This window comes from Staurois parvus, unplaced genomic scaffold (assembly GCF_062004578.1).
Source record: "Staurois parvus isolate SC_StPar_1 unplaced genomic scaffold, SC_StPar_1.0 ptg000786l, whole genome shotgun sequence".
In the NCBI taxonomy this organism is placed as follows: domain Eukaryota; kingdom Metazoa; phylum Chordata; class Amphibia; order Anura; family Ranidae; genus Staurois; species Staurois parvus.
In genome coordinates this window covers 119,626-140,090 of record NW_028318582.1, presented here as the reverse complement: position 1 = coordinate 140,090, position 20,465 = coordinate 119,626, and the positions used below count along the sequence as shown (strand labels likewise).

Below are 20,465 nucleotides of genomic sequence, written 5' to 3'. Positions count from 1 at the left end.
TTGTAATTGGTCCGGCGGCTTCTGGGATCTGTCATGTGTCCCAGGTACCGCCTTACCATTCACAAAAAGCACCGCTTCATGCGCATGCGCACTTGGCACCCGGCTGTCATGCCCAGTGCCCACACTACAGAAGCCGGAAGACAGCGCGCCGCTGGATAGAGGAACAGGTAAGGTCCCGCTGCAGAGCTGAGTGGCCGGCCCGGTATTCTGACACGGCCGCGGTGGAAATACCGGACCGGCCGCTCCATATTCGCCCCATAAGACGCACTGACATTTCCCCCCCAGTTTTGGGGAAGAAAAAGTGCGTCTTATACGGCGAAAAATACGGTAAGCTTTTTTCAGCCGCTTCAGGTGCCAGAACTTCGTTTCCCCACATTCCCGCTAAAAAAAGCCCTGTCTATTCCGAACAATACTGAAGATTTATATGCAACTGTGCTCCATGGGGACAAAAAAAAGCTCATCAGGTCAAACATATGACTTTAGTAAATAATTAGAATTACATAAAGAAGATCAAGTATTAGATAACATCCAGTTAATGTGATTAAAAGTAGGCGTCTACCATTGTGCACATATCAGATCTTTTAAAACACCAACTGAAAGTTCTTTGGCATCAGTTGATGTTACAGCACTCTAAATTTAGGCCCTGCGGCCAAGACTATATCTACAGTACATGATCGGGTCATCGCGGTTACAAACTAGAGCAAAGGACCAGCAAGCATGTTCAGATCTTTAAATAAACAAGAGAGTGTTTGTTCGAGCTGATCCTCACGTGTAAAGTGGAGCCACTGCACAGCCTTTTATATATATATATATATATATATATATATATATATATATATATATATATATATATATATAAATAAAAATAAATATATATATATATATAAATATATATATATATATATATATATATAAATAAATATATATATATATATATATATATATATATATAAATAAATATATATATAAATAAATATATATAAAATAAATATATAAAAAATAAATAAATAAATATATATATATATATATATATATATATATATAAAATAAATAAATATTTATATATATAAAATAAATAAATATTTATATATATAAAATATATATTTATAAAATATATATATATATATATATATATATATATATATAAAATAAATCCCAGGCTGAATGTATCTATGATCAAAATTCAAAGGTTATAAGATGGAAATCAGTTATGGGGGATACCACTGGATCAATATTGGATTACACAACATTAGAACATAATAAGTAGCTTGAATTGCTCTGAAATGTATTTTCAAGCATTTGGATATTCATTTTGTATGTGTTAATTATTATTATTATACAGGATTTATGTAGCACCAACAGTTTGCTCAGCGTTTTACAATATAAAGGGAGACAATACAGCAACAATACAGTTCAATACAAGAGGGATAGGAGGGCCCTGATCCTGGGAGCTTACAATCTAGGAGGGAGGGGCTAGTGGTACAAAAGGTAGTAACTGTGGGGGATGGACTGGTAGGAAGAGCAGAAGATTCCATTATTAGCTGACGGCAGAATGTTAATAGAATGTTTTAATGATATATTGACTTTCCTTCCTCTTTTTTTTTTTTTTCTTCTTTTCCGGTGTATTCTTTACTCTCTTCTTTGATTTTTTTTGTTCAGTTTTTTCAGTCTCCTTTTTTTGTCAGATGATTATCTGAAACTGCCCAGGTTTCACCACAATCCGGTGCCTGCTGTGTCCTCCAGACACAGTGGAACACCGATCGTTGTACGGGACCTCTGTGTGAGGTCCCGATCATGTGATCACTGATTGGCCAATCAGTGATCACATGAAGAGTAGTAAGATGTCACTTCTGACATCATTGCTTACTACGTGTGAAATCTGTGAATGATCACAGAGATCACATGGTACAAGGCTATTCACAACAGCCTTGTACCATGTGACAAGTTGTGACCAATCACAGCTCACAAAGTATTACTCAATGGTTGCAAGAATGCAGCCAGAGAGAAGGAGAAATGATTGCTTTTACAGCCTTTATGGGTGTAAAAGCAATCAGTGTAAAAAAAAATCTTCATCGCCCCCCACAAGTAGTACAGTGTCACTATGGTGACACTGTACTGCTAGGGTGACAGTATGTAAAAAAAACGAAAAAAAAAACTAATAATATAAAAAAGTAAAATAAAAATGTAAAAAAAAAATTTTTGAAAAATTAGAATTTTTGGTTATAAACTAATTTGGGTTATTTATTTTTTTTTACTAAAAAGATAACTGAATACATTTTGGCCAAGATTTATGAAGAAAGATTATTTATTTGCAAAATTGTGTAAGAAGAACACTTTTTTTCAACATTTTTGAACATTTTCATTTATATAGCAAAAAAAATAAAAATCCCAGTGGTGAATAAATACCACCAAAATAAAGTTTTATCTGTCTCAAAAAAATGCTAAAAAATTCATATGGGTACAGTGTTGCATGACCGCGTAATTGTCATTCAAAGTGTGATAGCGCTGAAAGCTGAAAATTGGCCTGGACAGGAAGGGGGTGAAAGTGTCCGGACTGGAAGTGGTTAAGATATGATGTTGGTGTATTAGTGCAGAGCACATCAGCTTATTGATTTGGTGCACTAAGGGTGGGATCACACAGCGCCCCCCATAGAGAGTTTATTTGTATTTGGTGATTTTTGGTCACTGCAGGGTGGCAGCTTATTTAGTCATTTTTATTGGCGTGGGGGCTTTTTACATTTATTTGCAAAAATCTAAATTTGTATCTGGAACAATCTCCTACCATCCTTTCTCTATACAAAATGTAATGGTTGTCACTGAAACAGCAGATGGGACAATACTGAAAAGGGGTCCTGTTGAAAACCAGTCCTGGTGAAAACTGTTTAAGGCCTGGTTCACACCTATGCGTTTTTTGGTGCTTTTTGCAGAAGTGCACTACAGTACATTTAATATGGTTACCTATGGGACACGTTCACATCTACTGTATTTTTCGCTCCATAAGACGCACCTAGGTTTTAGAGGCAGAAAAAAGGAAAAAAAAATTCTGAACTAATGGACTGCAGACACAGTACAGGAGATGACCAGAGACTGCGGACAGCACAGGGATGACCAGAGACTGCGGACAGCACAGGGATGACCAGAGACTGCGGACAGCACAGGGATGACTAGAGACTGCGGACAGTACAGATGACTGCTGACCTTTGGGGAGGTGGGGAGCGGGTTCCTGAATTTGACAGGTACCCGCTCTTACTTCCGCGGAGTTGTTCTTTGATCTTATCTGTTCCTCGATCCAGCCGCGCGCTGTCTTCCCGGCTTCTGTAATGGCGCTCGGCATGACAGCCGGGTGCCCAGTGCGCATGAGCGAGAAGCACTTGCGCTTTGTAATTGGTCCGGCGGCTTCTGGGATCTGTCATGTGTCCCAGGTACCGCCTTACCATTCACAAAAAGCACCGCTTCATGCGCATGCGCACTTGGCACCCGGCTGTCATGCCCAGTGCCCACACTACAGAAGCCGGAAGACAGCGCGCCGCTGGATAGAGGAACAGGTAAGGTCCCGCTGCAGAGCTGAGTGGCCGGCCCGGTATTCTGACACGGCCGCGGTGGAAATGCCGGACCGGCCGCTCCATATTCGCCCCATAAGACGCACTGACATTTCCCCCCCAGTTTTGGGGAAGAAAAAGTGCGTCTTATACGGCGAAAAATACGGTAAGCTTTTTTCAGCCGCTTCAGGTGCCAGAACTTCGTTTCCCCACATTCCCGCTAAAAAAAGCCCTGTCTATTCCGAACAATACTGAAGATTTATATGCAACTGTGCTCCATGGGGACAAAAAAAAGCTCATCAGGTCAAACATATGACTTTAGTAAATAATTAGAATTACATAAAGAAGATCAAGTATTAGATAACATCCAGTTAATGTGATTAAAAGTAGGCGTCTACCATTGTGCACATATCAGATCTTTTAAAACACCAACTGAAAGTTCTTTGGCATCAGTTGATGTTACAGCACTCTAAATTTAGGCCCTGCGGCCAAGACTATATCTACAGTACATGATCGGGTCATCGCGGTTACAAACTAGAGCAAAGGACCAGCAAGCATGTTCAGATCTTTAAATAAACAAGAGAGTGTTTGTTCGAGCTGATCCTCACGTGTAAAGTGGAGCCACTGCACAGCCTTTTATATATATATATATATATATATATATATATATATATATATATATATAAATAAAAATAAATATATATATATAAATAAATATATATATATATATATATATATAAATAAATATATATATATATATATATATATATATATATATATATATATAAATAAATATATATATAAATAAATATATATATATAAAATAAATATATAAAAAATAAATAAATAAATATATATATATATATATATATATATATATAAAATAAATAAATATTTATATATATAAAATAAATAAATATTTATATATATAAAATATATATTTATAAAATATATATATATATATATATATATATATATATATATAAAATAAATCCCAGGCTGAATGTATCTATGATCAAAATTCAAAGGTTATAAGATGGAAATCAGTTATGGGGGATACCACTGGATCAATATTGGATTACACAACATTAGAACATAATAAGTAGCTTGAATTGCTCTGAAATGTATTTTCAAGCATTTGGATATTCATTTTGTATGTGTTAATTATTATTATTATACAGGATTTATGTAGCACCAACAGTTTGCTCAGCGTTTTACAATATAAAGGGAGACAATACAGCAACAATACAGTTCAATACAAGAGGGATAGGAGGGCCCTGATCCTGGGAGCTTACAATCTAGGAGGGAGGGGCTAGTGGTACAAAAGGTAGTAACTGTGGGGGATGGACTGGTAGGAAGAGCAGAAGATTCCATTATTAGCTGACGGCAGAATGTTAATAGAATGTTTTAATGATATATTGACTTTCCTTCCTCTTTTTTTTTTTTTTCTTCTTTTCCGGTGTATTCTTTACTCTCTTCTTTGATTTTTTTTGTTCAGTTTTTTCAGTCTCCTTTTTTTGTCAGATGATTATCTGAAACTGCCCAGGTTTCACCACAATCCGGTGCCTGCTGTGTCCTCCAGACACAGTGGAACACCGATCGTTGTACGGGACCTCTGTGTGAGGTCCCGATCATGTGATCACTGATTGGCCAATCAGTGATCACATGAAGAGTAGTAAGATGTCACTTCTGACATCATTGCTTACTACGTGTGAAATCTGTGAATGATCACAGAGATCACATGGTACAAGGCTATTCACAACAGCCTTGTACCATGTGACAAGTTGTGACCAATCACAGCTCACAAAGTATTACTCAATGGTTGCAAGAATGCAGCCAGAGAGAAGGAGAAATGATTGCTTTTACAGCCTTTATGGGTGTAAAAGCAATCAGTGTAAAAAAAAATCTTCATCGCCCCCCACAAGTAGTACAGTGTCACTATGGTGACACTGTACTGCTAGGGTGACAGTATGTAAAAAAAACAAAAAAAAACTAATAATATAAAAAAGTAAAATAAAAATGTAAAAAAAGAAATTTTTGAAAAATTAGAATTTTTGGTTATAAACTAATTTGGGTTATTTTTTTTTTTTTTACTAAAAAGATAACTGAATACATTTTGGCCAAGATTTATGAAGAAAGATTATTTATTTGCAAAATTGTGTAAGAAGAACACTTTTTTTCAACATTTTTGAACATTTTCATTTATATAGCAAAAAAAATAAAAATCCCAGTGGTGAATAAATACCACCAAAATAAAGTTTTATCTGTCTCAAAAAAATGCTAAAAAATTCATATGGGTACAGTGTTGCATGACCGCGCAATTGTCATTCAAAGTGTGATAGCACTGAAAGCTGAAAATTGGCCTGGACAGGAAGGGGGTGAAAGTGTCCGGACTTGAAGTGGTTAATGAGTACTCTAGGAGTCCTAGAAATAAATGTTGAGGGTAACAAGAAAGACAAAGTTCAGTCTACATTCCATTACACATCGGTGTTCATTGAAACATACCTGAGTGTGAACCGAAGACACAGAGACCACTTCAACATTGAAGACACCTTTGTGGTTATCGACCCACTTCATCCCAGGCAGAGGGACCTGAGGACAGGCAACAGATTAATATTACACATTAAAAATAGTTCTAGCTCAGGAGGAACAGAATTGTATTGTTATCATACAAACACGCCCTTTTCCAACAAACGTCACAGCGGGCAGTGCTGAATTATGATTGGCTGATAAATAACCTTTAAAGCATATATAAACTAGAAAAAAAAATGAATATATTGCAGTCCACCGGTCCTTAGATGTGGCGGCTGCAGTGACGTCCCGAGGCAGGTGCGGCCCACACCAGGTGACACTGACCGCACGGGGTGACACCGGAACGCTCCACGAAAAGGTAAGTTGTAAAGAAAGCCGACGAACCCCGCAGAACGGATCAGATCTGTGGATTGGGGAGCATAATGGATTGGAGTCCGATCCATTATGCTCAATCCACAGATCTGATCCGTTCTGCGGGGATCATCGGAGGGGGTGTCACCAAGTGTTACCGCACCGGGTGACACCAACCCTAGGGACGCCCCTGGGCGGGTGCACTGGTTGTCTTTTTTCAAGCTAAATAAAATTTTGTCAGGCATAGAAATACTGCTCGAGCCTGCCAGAAATCCAGCGTCCTTGTCCTGTGCACTGAGCTGAAATCTCAAGCAGTTCAATGTGGGTAATACTGACCGGTAACTGACTGGAGACAACAAGGACAGGTCCGCAGTCTCTGGCCATCTCCTGTACTGTGTCCGCAGTCTCTGGTCATCTCCTGTACTGTGTCCGCAGTCTCTGGTCATCTCCTGTATTATGTCCGCAGTCTCTGGTCATCTCCTGTATTGTGTCTGCAGTCTCTGGTCATCTCCTGTATTGTGTCTGCAGTCTCTGGTCATCTCCTGTACTATGTCCGCAGTCTCCGGTCATCTCCTGTACTATGTCCGCAGTCTCTGGTCATCTCCTGTACTATGTCCGCAGTCTCCGGTCATCTCCTGTACTATGTCCGCAGTCTCCGGTCATCTCCTGTACTATGTCCGCAGTCTCCGGTCATCTCCTGTACTATGTCCGCAGTCTCCGGTCATCTCCTGTACTGTGCCTGCAGTCTCTGGTCATCTCCTGTACTATGTCCGCAGTCTCTGGTCATCTCCTGTACTATGTCTGCAGTCTCTGATGATCTCCTGTATTGTGTCCGCAGTCTCTGGTTATCTCCTGTACTATGTCCGCAGTCTCTGGTTATCTCCTGTACCATGTCCGCAGTCTCTGGTCATCTCCTTAAGTACAGCCGCATGTCTGCAGTCTCTGGTCATCTCCTGTACTGTGTCTGCAGTCTCTGGTCACCTCCTGTACCGTGTCCGCAGTCTCTGGTCATCTCCTGTACTGTGTCTGCAGTCTCTGGTCACCTCCTGTACTATGTCTGCAGTCTCTGGTCATCTCCAGTACTATGTCTGCAGGCTCTGGTGATCTCCTGTATTGTGTCCGCAGTCCCTGGTCATCTCCTGTACCATGTCCGCAGTCTCTGGTCATCTCCTGTAGTACAGCCGCATGTCTGCAGTCTCTGGTCATCTCCTGTACTATGTCCGCAGTCTCTGGTCATCTCCTGTATTATGTTTGCAGTCTCTGGTCATTTCCTGTTCTGTGTCCGCAGTCTCTGGTCATCTCCTGTACTGTGTCTGCAGTCTCTGGTCATCTTCTGTACTGTGTCTGCAGTCTCTGGTCATCTCCTGTAGTACATCCGCAGTCTCTGGTCATCTCCTGTAGTACATCCGCAGTCTCTGGTCATTTCCTGTACTATGTCCGCAGTCTCTGGTCATCTCCTGTACCGCGTCCGCAATCTCTGGTCACCTTCTGTACTGTGTCCGCAGTCTCTGGTCATCTCCGGTAGTATGTCCGCAGTCTCTGGTCATCTCCTGTACTGTGTCCGCAGTCTCTGGTCATCTCCAGTACTATGTCCGCAGTCTTTGGTCATCTCCTGTACTGTGTCCGCAGTCTCTGGTCATCTCCGGTAGTATGTCCGCAGTCTCTGGTCATCTCCTGTACTGTGTCCGCAGTCTCTGGTCATCTCCAGTACTATGTCCGCAGTCTTTGGTCATCTCCTGTACTGTGTCCGCAGTCTCTGGTCATCTCCGGTAGTATGTCCGCAGTCTTTGGTCATCTCCTGTAGTACATCCACAGTCTCTGGTCATCTCCTGTACTATGTCTGCAGTCCATTGGTTCAGAATATTTTAATTCTTGTTCTCCTCCTCTAAAACCTAGGCGCGTCTTATGGAGCGAAAACAACGGTAGATTGTAAGCTCCTTCAGGGCAAGGACTGATGTCAATGTACAGCATGCATAGCACTGAACAATTTGGCAAAGCTATATAAATGACTGTAATATGTGAATAATACTATAAAGAAATATACATATATAACAAAACTACACCGAAAATATAAAACCACGACATCATCATGCAACATGGTCATCTCTGCCTGTACTAGGAACTGACATCAAACATATATACATGAACCTCCTACAAACACTGACCTCAGGGGAGAGCACAGAATAAGCCTGGGGTGGTTTCTCTAAAGAGACAGGGAGACAGAACTGTCCAGTCTTTAGGCGTCCGTTCTGGAGCATCGGAATCCACTGAGAAAGACAAGAAAGAAGTGAACATTCCATCTAGAAGCGAGGAATGCAGAGAAGTTCAAACCCATAACTATTCTCCAAGAAAAGCAGTCATACCGTGTAACCCACTGGGGTTTCCAGTGGTGTGTTCTGTTTCTGTTGGCAGCTGACATGGTAGAAGGTAAATAGTAGATGGTGATGGTCTGTCAACATGGCTGGCAATTTGATCTTTATTTCTTCATGGAAATCTGGAGACCTGCAACAAACAGAATATATTTACACTCACCGGACACTTTGCTAGGTACGCCTGTTCAATTGCTTGGTAACACAAATTGCTAATCAGCCAATCACATGGCAGCAACTCAATGCTTTTAGGCATCTAGATGTGGTGAAGACTGTAGTAAGCGTATGTACAGAGATGGACGTGGTCATCCATCTTGCTCAGGGGCCTCCATCTTGTATCATGCTCTCTCTCCCTCCCACCCCCCCTCCCTGAGCAATGTGGTCTGTGTGTATGCTGAGTTCAAAAGGCATCAGGCCCAGCTGGAGAGCTTCTCTAAACTTCTTTCTGTTATCTCTTTGCGCTGTGTTATTGCTCTCTGTATTTATATATATATATATATATATATATATATATATATATATATATATATATATTGGCTACGTATTTTTCTGTAAATATTTTTATTGCACCCTTTTGACCTTTTTAGTAATAAATCTTATTTTCTGAAAAGTGTTGAACTGTTTCTAAAGCTCTTTAATGCAAACTAAGAATCTCTGTCTCTGAAGAGCGCTACTGTGTGTTTTTAAACCTCTATATACCTCTGCCTGCGGTGAAAGTGGTATACAGATGATAATTCAAACATCATAGTGTTATTGCTAATATTGGCGAGTTTCCTCCTTTTCTCTACAAAAAGGCGGTGGTGGCAGTGTGAAGGGTTAATTGCGTAACTAACCTGACCCAGTAACAATCGCTCTCAGGCTGCAGGTACATAGATTGTGGTCCATTAGCTGGAAAATCTTTGTACAGGGTGCAGCTGAGCGTGGCATTGTTACGCACGTGACAGCGCGGTTTTAGATTGGCTAGTCCTTCGGTCACGAGTTGGTGAGAAGGGCTGGTGGGTGTGACGCCGCGATCGTCACAAAGACAACTAACGGAAGTTCAAACCGAGTATCAGAATGGGGAAGAAAGGAGATTTAAGTGACATTCAACATGGCATGGTTGTTGGTGCTAGACAGACTGGAGTATTTCAAAAACTGAGGATCTACTGGGATTTTCACGCACAACCACCTCTAGGGTTTACAGAGAATGGTCCAAAAAAAGAAAATATCCCGTGAGCGGCAGTTGTGTGGAGAAAAATGCCCTGTTGATGTCAGAGGAGAATGGGCAGACTGGTTCGAGATGATAGAAAGACAACAGTAACTCATGTCAATATGGACCAAAATCTCTTAGGAATGTTTCCAACACTTTGTGGAATCTATGCCATGAAGAGTGAAGGCAGTTCTGAAGTAAAAAGAAGGTCCAACCCGGTACTAGCAAGGTGGACCTAATAAACTGTCTGGTGAGTGTATATTTATGAACTATGCCGGTGTGAACAAAGTCAGCTTGAAAGAGAAACAAAGTTGGATGAGTTTAGCGTGGAGGACTTCAAGACAGTCCAAACCTCAACCCTACAGAACGTCTTTGGGATGGATTGGAGCACCGGTGGTAGGCCAGGTCTATCGAACATCAGTACCCGACCTCAAAATGAGAACAGACAGTCCAAAATGTTGTGGAAAGCCATCCCTGAAGAGTGGAAGATGTTGTAGCCACCAGCAGGGAAGGGTGGGAAGACAGCAACTCCACATTAATGCCCATGGTTTTGAATGCAATGTCCAAGAAACTCCTATAAGTGTGAGGGTCAGGTGCCCACAAACGTTTGGCCATATAACGTAAACTGGAGCTTAAATTGCAAATAGGAAAGTCACCTATTGTGGTAGACGACGGCTGTGTAGGCTTCTTTTGAAAATTCTGGACAGCTTGATTTTCCAAAGATAACCTGAAAGTTAAATAGAAAAGGCGATGAATAAAGAATATGTAAACCCAACATTTCATATTAATGATATGTGCCTGCTGTACCATGTACTTGTATGAAAAAGTATCTGTTCTCTTTGTATTGCTTCCTTTGTGTGAATCCCTGTTATTCCTGCCAGTCCCTCTGCCTTACTAAAAAATGACCACACTAGGCATGAGAGCACAGCGTGGTCAGTTCTTTAGCCAGCTGTTCTCCAATGATCAGACATTTGTTGACACCCCCTACACAGCCTTTCACTGGGAAGACTAGTATTCTGCTGTTTCTCCTCTCCCAGCTCTCCTTATTTCTTATGCAGCTGAGAACAGAGGGAATGTGATCACCTAAAAAAAAAGGGGGAACTTTATACATTTTTTTTTACATCTATACACAAATGTTTTGCCTGTTATTTCGGTTTTAAACTGAATGGGTTGTTTTACAAGGTGAGCGTTTACATATACTTTAAAAAACAACTCTATTCAAAACATAGCCGTAGTTTCTGGTGTCGGAACGGTCTAGATCTCAGTTTCAGTTTCTCATACTGGGATGGCTGTTCCTACACCAAACATAGAGAATAGATGTTTGTCTATCTTCACCTTGCATTGAGCAGCCTTTCTCAGCTTTTTTACCCTTTGAAATCATTTTCGGGGAACCCCTACTAAAACCACTTTATTGGTGGTCATTGTGAGGAATGCACCCCCCCTTAAAGGTGCAGCCAGAATGTCACTCTCCCACTGACTGCCAAGTGGCACTGGCCTTAGAACTATTAAGGCACCATCAAATAGGTCAACAAGCCAAAGCTGAAGGAACCCTTAGCAGCCACTAGGGGAACCTACTCACGATTAGTAAAGTGTGGATTAGTTTTAACCTAAGCTCCTTTGGCATTGGCTGTACCCTGAGACTCCCTTCTACCCTAAGCTCCTTCAGCATCGGCTGTATCCTTAAGACTCCCTTCTACCCTAAGCTCCTTCAGCATCGGCTGTACCCTTAGACTACCTTCTACAGTAAGCTCCTTCAGCATTGCCTGTACCCTTAGACTCCCTTCTACCCTAAGCTCCTTCAACATCGGCTGTACCCTTAGACTCCCTTCTACCCTAAGCAACTTCAGCTTCGTCTGTACCCTTAGACTCCCTTCTACCCTAAGCTCCTTAATCATCGGCTGTACCCTTAGACTCCCTTCTACCCTAAGCTCCTTAATCATCGGCTGTACCCTTAGACTCCCTTCTACCCTAAGCTCCTTAATCATCGGCTGTACCCTTAGACTCCCTTCTACCCTAAGCTCCTTCAGCATCGGCTGTACCCTTAGACTCCCTTCTACCCTAAGCAACTTCAGCTTCGGCTGTTCCCTTAGACTCCCTTCTAGCCTAAGCTCCTTCAACATCGGCTGTGCCCTTAGACTCCCTTCTACAGTAAGCTCCTTAAGCAACGCCTGTACCCTTAGACTTCCTTCTACCCTAAGCTCCTTAATCATCGGCTGTACCCTTAGACTCCCTTCTACCCTAAGCAACTTCAGCATCGGTTGTACCCTTAGACTCCCTTCTACCCTAAGCTCCTTAAGCAACGCCTGTACCCTTAAACTCCCTTCTACCCTAAGCTCCTTCAGCATCGGCTGTACCCTTAGACTCCCTTCTACCCTAAGCTCCTTCAGCATCGGCTGTACCCTTAGACTCTCGAAAAAGACCACATTCCAGTCTATGGGTGCTCACTGCGAGGGTTGAAGAAAATTTTCATCTGGAGGACCTGAAAAGGGGATGAGGCCACCACTTTCATTTCTAGATAAGTAAGCAGCTGAAAGCGGGATTTCTAGCTTATTTTGGTTTAGTGGGCTGGGAAAGAAGGAAGGGCAAGGAATGTTTTCAAAAAGTACACTTAAAATCAGTGGGTAGAGATAACCCAGGGCTCTCAAGTTGTTGAAGAACTACAAATTTCAGTATGAGCAGCCAATAGCTCAGAGGACAAGTCATACCCTGCTATTCCCCCAGCCTGCAAAGTGCTTTGTAGGAGGGAAGAGGGGCTGATTGTCATATTTAGAAACCAGTTTCCTTACCGGCATGGCGTTGCCTGGGTCTTCCCCACTCATGAACTGAACCTTCACCGTTATGTTCCTTGCAGATCCTTGGCGATTGGCAAAATTAAGGCTTTGAGGGTAGACATACAGGAGGTTTCTACAGGGGGAATAAGACAGAATGAACAGGATGAGAACACTACAAGTAACCATTCAACCACCAAACAATGATTTCCAGGGACAATATGGCACTGATTTTACAGTTCCCTACTTATACAAGTCAAAACAGTGTCTGACCACAGAACACACTGTTGTATCTGCCTGTTAATTTAGGCCTTAAATAAAAGTAAACACCTGTCAGGGGTTCTAATCCCTTCACTACTCTTTAAAAAGAAAAAAGAAGCTAGCTGGCTCTACACTTTAAACCAGGCATGTCAGACATTAAAGCAGAACTCCAGCCTTTCCTGCAGTCTGGCACAGTTCTACCGGATCCTCTCCTGGAGTACAACGGCTAACTCTGATGTCAGTGCACACTGTGAGCTTCTCACAATGTGCATTAGAAGCTGCAGCAAGTCAGACAGAGCCGTTTCATTTACTAGCTGGACTGTCCCTGGCCCATCTCTTTTATTTTCTGGATTTCAGTTCTTTTATCCAAGGAGGAGCCACATTTCAGCGTTCGGCATGCAAATAAAGCCTGCCTAGGAAGGTTTGCTTCTCTAGACTGACACCTACCCATTCAGGCATTTGGATATTTGCATAACTCCTCTCAAGTGTCATCCCACTGTTTGCATCAGGGCTGAGGGCTCTTGAGAGGAGTATTAAAGGCTGGCGGCTGTGATGTTTTCACAAAGCTATAAACAGCACCCTGCTGGCCACTGGGTGCTCCAGATTTTAGCTGCACAATCAGTTGCTTGATTTGTAATCTGCTGATCAGTTGCTTGATTTGTAATCAAGCAGCTGATCAGCAGATTGCACAGCTAAAGCCTGCAGCACCCAGTAAGCATGCATATCTAAAGGGATTCTGGGGATGTATTCTTTTATTTAATGCTCAGAAAGAGGATTACTGATGACATAGGAAGCTAGGTACAGCACCTAGCCATCCCCTCCCACAATCCATGATCTGCCTGCTTTGCATAGATGCAGAGACCAAGTGGTGAGGTCACCGGATCTAAAATTATGTCATGAATACGGAGGGACTTCAAAATTTTCTTAGAATGTCAATGACAGTGGAATGCAAGAACCAGGGAAGACAACATAAAAGGAGAATAAGCTTCAGCTTAAAAAGGAAACAGTACTCTGGGACTAGAATACATCTACCTAGAACCACAATATGTCTCCCATTTTATGAAGTGGCTGACTGTAAAATTACAAAAGGAAATCCATCTTTTAGCCACTGAAACACAGTTGAGACCTCATTCATTTTAAATGATTTAAATGGCAGACGGCCACAAAAATAAAAAGAATAAAGGGGCCACATGTCACCCAGAGAACACAAGTTTAATGTGCCTCATTTAAGCCAAGCTGCACACAGAGCACATAGCACTAGGTGGCGCTGCCGGCCTCTACTATCTACGGAGGCATAGAGTAGAGGAGAAAAAAGAGAATAAAGGACGCAGAAGAGGTATAACTATAACACCCCCAATGAGTCACTTCCTTCAGTGCAAAAGGGGAAAGGTTCGAGCCCATGATGTCAGCAAAAGTCAGGAAAAAAAAAATCCGAGAAATCCTGTATGTGCAATGTGTCATGATCACAGAGTTACTGAAGGACACAAAAAATCCCACTGCCTATAAAAAGTTCTCAAAAGCAGACAAATCGATTTTAAGTGAGGAAACAAAACTATATTCTTGGAAAAGCTATCATTATCATCGGGCAAAGCACAGGTAGTACTGTGTCCCATGTTCCTAAGTGCTTTCTAACTCTAGGTGTGAGGACTGACCTGCCCCCCCTCCCCTCCTGCCGCAGCCAATTTGACAACAGCTATGAAGGAGACGGCTGATTCATACTTGCAGCTTCTATTGGCTGTGAACACTTTCCCGAGACAAGCGACCGCAAAAGAAATGCAGAGGGAGGTGACGACATGCCATCGCTGCATTCCTCTCGCCGTTGCTTGTCTTGGAAAAGCGCTGTGAGTGCCGACCTGTCCCCCTCCCCTCCTGCCGCAGCCAATCTGACAACAGCTATGAAGGAGACGGCTGATTCATAGTTGCAGCTTCTATTGGCTGTGAACACTTTCCCGAGACAAGCGACCGCAAAAGCAATGCAGAGGGAGGTGACGTGCCATCTCTGCATTCCTCTCACCGTTGCTTCTCTCAGGAAAGCGCTGTGAGTGCCGACCTGTCCCCCAGCCCCTCCTGCAGCAGCCAATCTGACAACAGCTATGAAGGAGATGGCTGATTCATAGTTGCAGCTTCTATTGACTGTGAACACTTTCCCGAGACAAGCAATGGCAAAAGCAATGCAGAGGGAGGTGATGTGCCATCTGCATTCCTCTCACCAATGCTTGTCTCGGGAAATCGCTTACAAGCTGCTTTCTAACATTAGCTGTGAGTGCCGACCTGCCCCCCGCCCCTCCAGCCAAGACTGATCCATTAACAGCTAGGAAGGAGGCGGCCGATTCGTAAAAGCAGCTTGTGATCACTATTCAGAAACAAGCAAAGGCAAGAGGAATGCAGAAGCTGATATGCCGCCCTCCCTCTGCCTTGCTCTTGCAGTTGCTTGTCTATAGAAAGTGCTCACAGCCGAGACAAGCAGCAGCTATGAATCAACCGTCTCCTTCCTAGCTGTTGGTACTCATAACTAAAGAAGAAGTCTGGTCAAAGTTTTTCGGCCCTACTTCTATGGATCACAGGAGTACAGTTGTTTCTGCACTCCAGTGACCAGTTTGCAGGCTAAAGCCCGCTGTCGGCTGGCGTCACTCAGCTGGTGCAGGTGCTGGATCGACCCCGTCGTTAAAGTCAGGGTCCACCCAGCAGCCTGGACCGACAGCTGGTTCAGCCTCTCAGTGAGCCACTGGGAGACTGAGCCACCCCCACCCCTTTCTCTAGTGAGTGCTGGCGAGCCTGAGCAGAGAGCTAGAGACTAACACTCACTGCTCTCTGCTCGGAGGCGAAAACTGAGCGATCACCGGTGTTTGATCGCTCAATTCTCATTGTAGTGGCCACGGGGGACAGATGCAGCTTTGGATCAATGCTCCATCCACCTAGGTGAGAAACCCATACTTCTCTTTAAGGGTAGAAAAGCACATAGAAACATAGGAAAAAGTACTACATGTACTTTGTCCAATAGGTTACAGAACCACAAAATAAAAAAGAATGATAGATCTTCTTTAAAGTGTAACTAACAGTAAAATCAGTCTGTATATGCAGTATACTCACTGCGGAACCTAAGGGGTTAAGCCTCCGCATTGTGTAAAAAGGCCATTTGGTCCTGTTTTCTCTGCCCCTCCTCTTGTTCAAATGTCTATGCTGATAAGACAGACTGAACCCCTAGCCACAGTTACAGTCATTAAGCTAGGGCCTCACATACTTTTTCCTCCCTGCACTGTGAATGTTTACATGTTATGTGCAATTAAACCATGGCAACATCTAACGTTTGTGTAGTATTATGTTCAGCAGACTGTGTTCTTCTTTTGTTGTGGCTTAGATGACGTTCAGAGCACATTTTATGCCCAATTCATGCAAAACTCTACGTAATCCCAAGGGGTTCACATACTTTTTTTTGCAACTGTACATGCTCAGTTTGGTGCGTATTGCTAAAGAGGTTTTTTTTTTTCTTGGGAGAGTGCATGTGATCATTATAGGGCCAATCATCGCTGTCCAGACATAGGATCGGGGTTTCTGCATCCTCCTAGAGCAGAAAGAAAACTCCTCCTCCAAGCTTTAACCAGTGCTCTGCTGAAGTGACAAGACTGCTATATACTGCTGATGAGAAAAGGTATTTAGGAGTTTATATTTACTAAAATAATTGCATTTCCATGTTCTGTGTACTGTTGGAGACCGGATATAGTGAATTCAAGGTCCTGGGAGACCGGATATAGTGAATGCAGGGTCCGGGGAGACCGGATATAGTGAATGCAGGGTCCGGGGAGACCGGATATAGTGAATGCAGGGTCTGGGGAGACCAGATATAGTGAATGCAGGGTCTGGGGAGACCAGATATAGTGAATGCAGGGTCTGGGGAGACCAGATATAGTGAATGCAGGGTCCGGGGAGACTGGATATAGTGCATGCAGGGTCCGTGGAGACCGGATATAGTAAATGCAGGGTCCGGGGAGACCGGATATAGTAAATGCAGGGTCCGGGGAGACCGGATATAGTGAATGCAGGGTCTGGGGAGACCGGATATAGTGAATGCAGGATCCGGGGAGACCAGATATAGTGAATGCAGGGTCCGGGGAGACCAGATATAGTGAATGCAGGGTCCGGGGAGACCAGATATAGTGAATGCAGGGTCTGGGGAGACCAGATATAGTGAATGCAGGGTCCGGAGAGACCGGATATAGTGAATGCAGGGTCCGGGGAGACCAGATATAGTGAATGCAGGGTCCGGGGAGACCAGATATAGTGAATGCAGGGTCCGGGGTTTACTAGGTTTTGACAGGTGGTGTTAAAAACAAATCTCAACTACCTGGTTTTGTTGCAGGGACAATGCCCATATAAAAGGGGCCTTACTGTGTACAGTTTTCTTAATGTGTTACTAAAGACCCTGCATTCTCTATCTGGTGCCCCAGATCCTGCATTCACTATATCTGCTCTCCCCTGACCCTGTATTCACTATATCTGGTGCCCCCGGACCCTGCATTCAATATATCTGGTGTCCCCGGACCCTGCATTCACTATATCCGATCTCCCACAGTACACACAACATGGAAATGCAATTATTTTAGTATATATAAACTGTTAAACACCTTTTCTAATCAGCATTTAGAGCAGTCTTGTGACTTCTATCAGTGTCCAGCAGAGCACTGGGTAAAGCTGGTAGAAGGAGTTTTCATTCTCCCCTGATTGTCCTATGAGGCTACATAACCCCTGACCCTCTGTCTGGACAGAGCTAATTGGCCCTGTGCTGATCACATGCACCCCCCCCCCCCCCCCACCCACTATCAGTAGATGGATTCGGGACAGTAAAAGAAGGGGAGGATCAGAGAAGACAGGAGCAAACAGCCTTTTTACATAATGTGGAGGATTAACCCCTTAGGTTCCACAGTGAGTATAACAAGCATGCTTTACTGCATCTACAGACTGATTGTACTGTTGTGGGTTTAGTAACACTTTAAGCAAATCATTTTCCGTGAATCAGCTGCAAAGCGTCTTACTTGGAAATACTGCCAACAGCAGCACGCACTTACTTTTGAAGGGTGACAACGCTAAGCCACTACCTTTCACCTAGCAGAAGTGTTGTCAGCCTGTCATGTGCACTTTTAATTGGCCGTTGGGATGCCAGTTATTCCATCCAACTGAAAGGGAAATCTCAGTGTGAAATGTATGCGTGTTTTCAACGCTGAACGTTTTCCAGCTACATGTACTGTACCGGGTTTTTGACACCACATACCAATGTACTGGAGATAGACAGGCGCACTTTGTTTTTATCCTTTATTTATAATCTATAAAACATTACTCTGAACAGCAACAGGATCTGTGCGAGTAAACCCCGGTTCACACTGGTGAGACTCCGCATGCGATTTGACAAATCGCACGACGAGTCGCACCCCATTACCGGCAATAAAAAAAGTTTGTCTTGCAGCGATTATGAAAAAGGTTTGTGCGCTACTTTTTATCGATTCATTGCAACTTGGATAGACTTCAGTTCTATGAAGTCACAAGCCGCGATAAAATCGGCAGGGAAAAATCGCACTGATACGCAGCTTTCAAATCGCGTTTAAAGCAGCGCGACATTAGAGCCGCACCAGTGTAAACTGTGGCTGAAGGTTCTTCCAAACTGTTTACACCGTATATTGGGACATCATGTCTGAATGCTAACCTCAATCAAGGCTGTCCTTGGATATCGCATCAGGAAATAGTTGTTTTGCAGCTTTCTATGCAATGTTTAGTTTTATCTACAGAATGCAAGTGAACAAAAACAGCAACAAAAAAGACCCTTCAGTTCCCTTTCACCTTCACTTTTTTTAATAAAACAAAATTCCCTCATACATGCCCAATATGTATTATCATTTAACAATATTGATACATTCATTTAACTTGAATTTAATTTGAATTAAAGGGTGCAGAGTGCTCCAATGGCGGCGGTGGTGGTGGTGGCAATGGCGATGGGGGTGGTGGTGGCAATGGCGGTGGTAGTGGTGGGTTGGTGGCGGTGGGGATGGTGGTGGTAGTGGGGTTGGCGATGGCGGTGTGGGTGGTAATGCTGGGTTGGTGGTGGTGGTGGCAGAGGTGGTGGTGTTATTGGTGGTGGTGGGGGGTGGTGGTGATGGTGGGGGGTGGACAGCGTTTTTACATAATGCAGCGGATTACCCCTTAGGTCCCACAGTGAGTATAACAAGCACGCTTTACTGCATCTACAGACTGATTGTACTGCTGCGGGTTTAGTAACATTTTAACTGAAAGGCTCTTTTTTTTCCCATTATAGGATGATATAAACGTGTACGCCTGGTAGAGGTACACGTACACATTTACAGAGTGGTCTGCAGATTCTTTTTCCTGAGAAAAGGACAGGGCAGGGCCTAAATACCTGACCAAACTTTAAAGGATAAGTTCACCTTTGGTAGTATTCTACACGTTACATATTTAGTGTGTAACATCTAACATGCTCCAGCAGTCTCATCCCCATCATTGGTATCAGTGGGAGGAATACTGCCCCATTGTTGGTGTCAGTGGAGAAAAATAGCGCCCTATTGTTGATGTCAGTTGGCAGAATAGTATCTCATATCAGAGTGAGGAATAGAGCCCCATCGTTGGTATCATTGGGAGGAATAGAGCCCCATCGTTGGTATCATTGGGAGGAATAGAGCCCCATCGTTGGTATCATTGGGAGGAATAGAGCCCCATCGTTGGTATCATTGGGAGGAATAGAGCCCCATCGTTGGTATCATTGGGAGGAATAGAGCTCCATCGTTGGTATCATTGGGAGGAATAGAGCCCCATCGTTGGTATCATTGGGAGGAATACTGCCCCATCGTTGGTATCATTGGGAGGAATACAGCCCCATCGTTGGTATCATTGGGAGGAATACAGCCCCATCGTTGGTATCATTGGGAGGAATAAAGCCCCATCGTTGGTATCATTGGGAGGAATAGAGCCCCATCGTTGGTATCATTGGGAGGAATACAGCCCCATCGTTGGTATCATTGGGAGGAATACAGCCCCATCGTTGGTATCATTGGGAGGAATACAGCCCCATCGTTGGTATCATTGGGAGGAATACAGCCCCATCGTTGGTATCATTGGGAGGAATACAGCCCCATCGTTGGTATCATTGGGAGGAATACAGCCCCATCGTTGGTATCATTGGGAGGAATACAGCCCCATCGTTGGTATCATTGGGAGGAATACAGCCCCATCGTTGGTATCATTGGGAGGAACACAGTCCCATCGTTGGTATCATTGGGAGGAACACAGTCCCATCGTTGGTATCATTGGGAGGAATACAGCCTCATCGTTGGCATCTTTGGGAGGAATAGAGCCCCATCGTTGGTATCAATGGGAGCAAGAGAGCCCCATCGTTGGTATCAATGGGAGCAAGAGAGCCCCATCGTTGGTATCAATGGGAGCAAGAGAGTCCCAT

General features: G+C 43.3%; 1 protein-coding gene across 10 annotated transcripts in view; it reads right to left on the bottom strand.

The window, feature by feature from the left end:
- DOCK7 (dedicator of cytokinesis 7) overlaps positions 1 to 20,465 on the bottom strand; it is a 278,665-nt gene that overhangs the window by 140,303 nt on the left and 117,897 nt on the right. For all 10 annotated transcript variants that reach the window (XM_089654661.1, XM_089654662.1, XM_089654663.1 and 7 more), the window contains exons 12-16: positions 12,767 to 12,884; positions 10,637 to 10,707; positions 8,786 to 8,924; positions 8,588 to 8,689; positions 6,045 to 6,131 (exon numbers count right to left, since the gene is read on the bottom strand). In XM_089654661.1, coding sequence (XP_089510787.1) covers positions 6,045 to 6,131; positions 8,588 to 8,689; positions 8,786 to 8,924; positions 10,637 to 10,707; positions 12,767 to 12,884 — 517 coding nt within the window. The remainder of the gene's footprint in view (positions 1 to 6,044; positions 6,132 to 8,587; positions 8,690 to 8,785; positions 8,925 to 10,636; positions 10,708 to 12,766; positions 12,885 to 20,465) is intronic.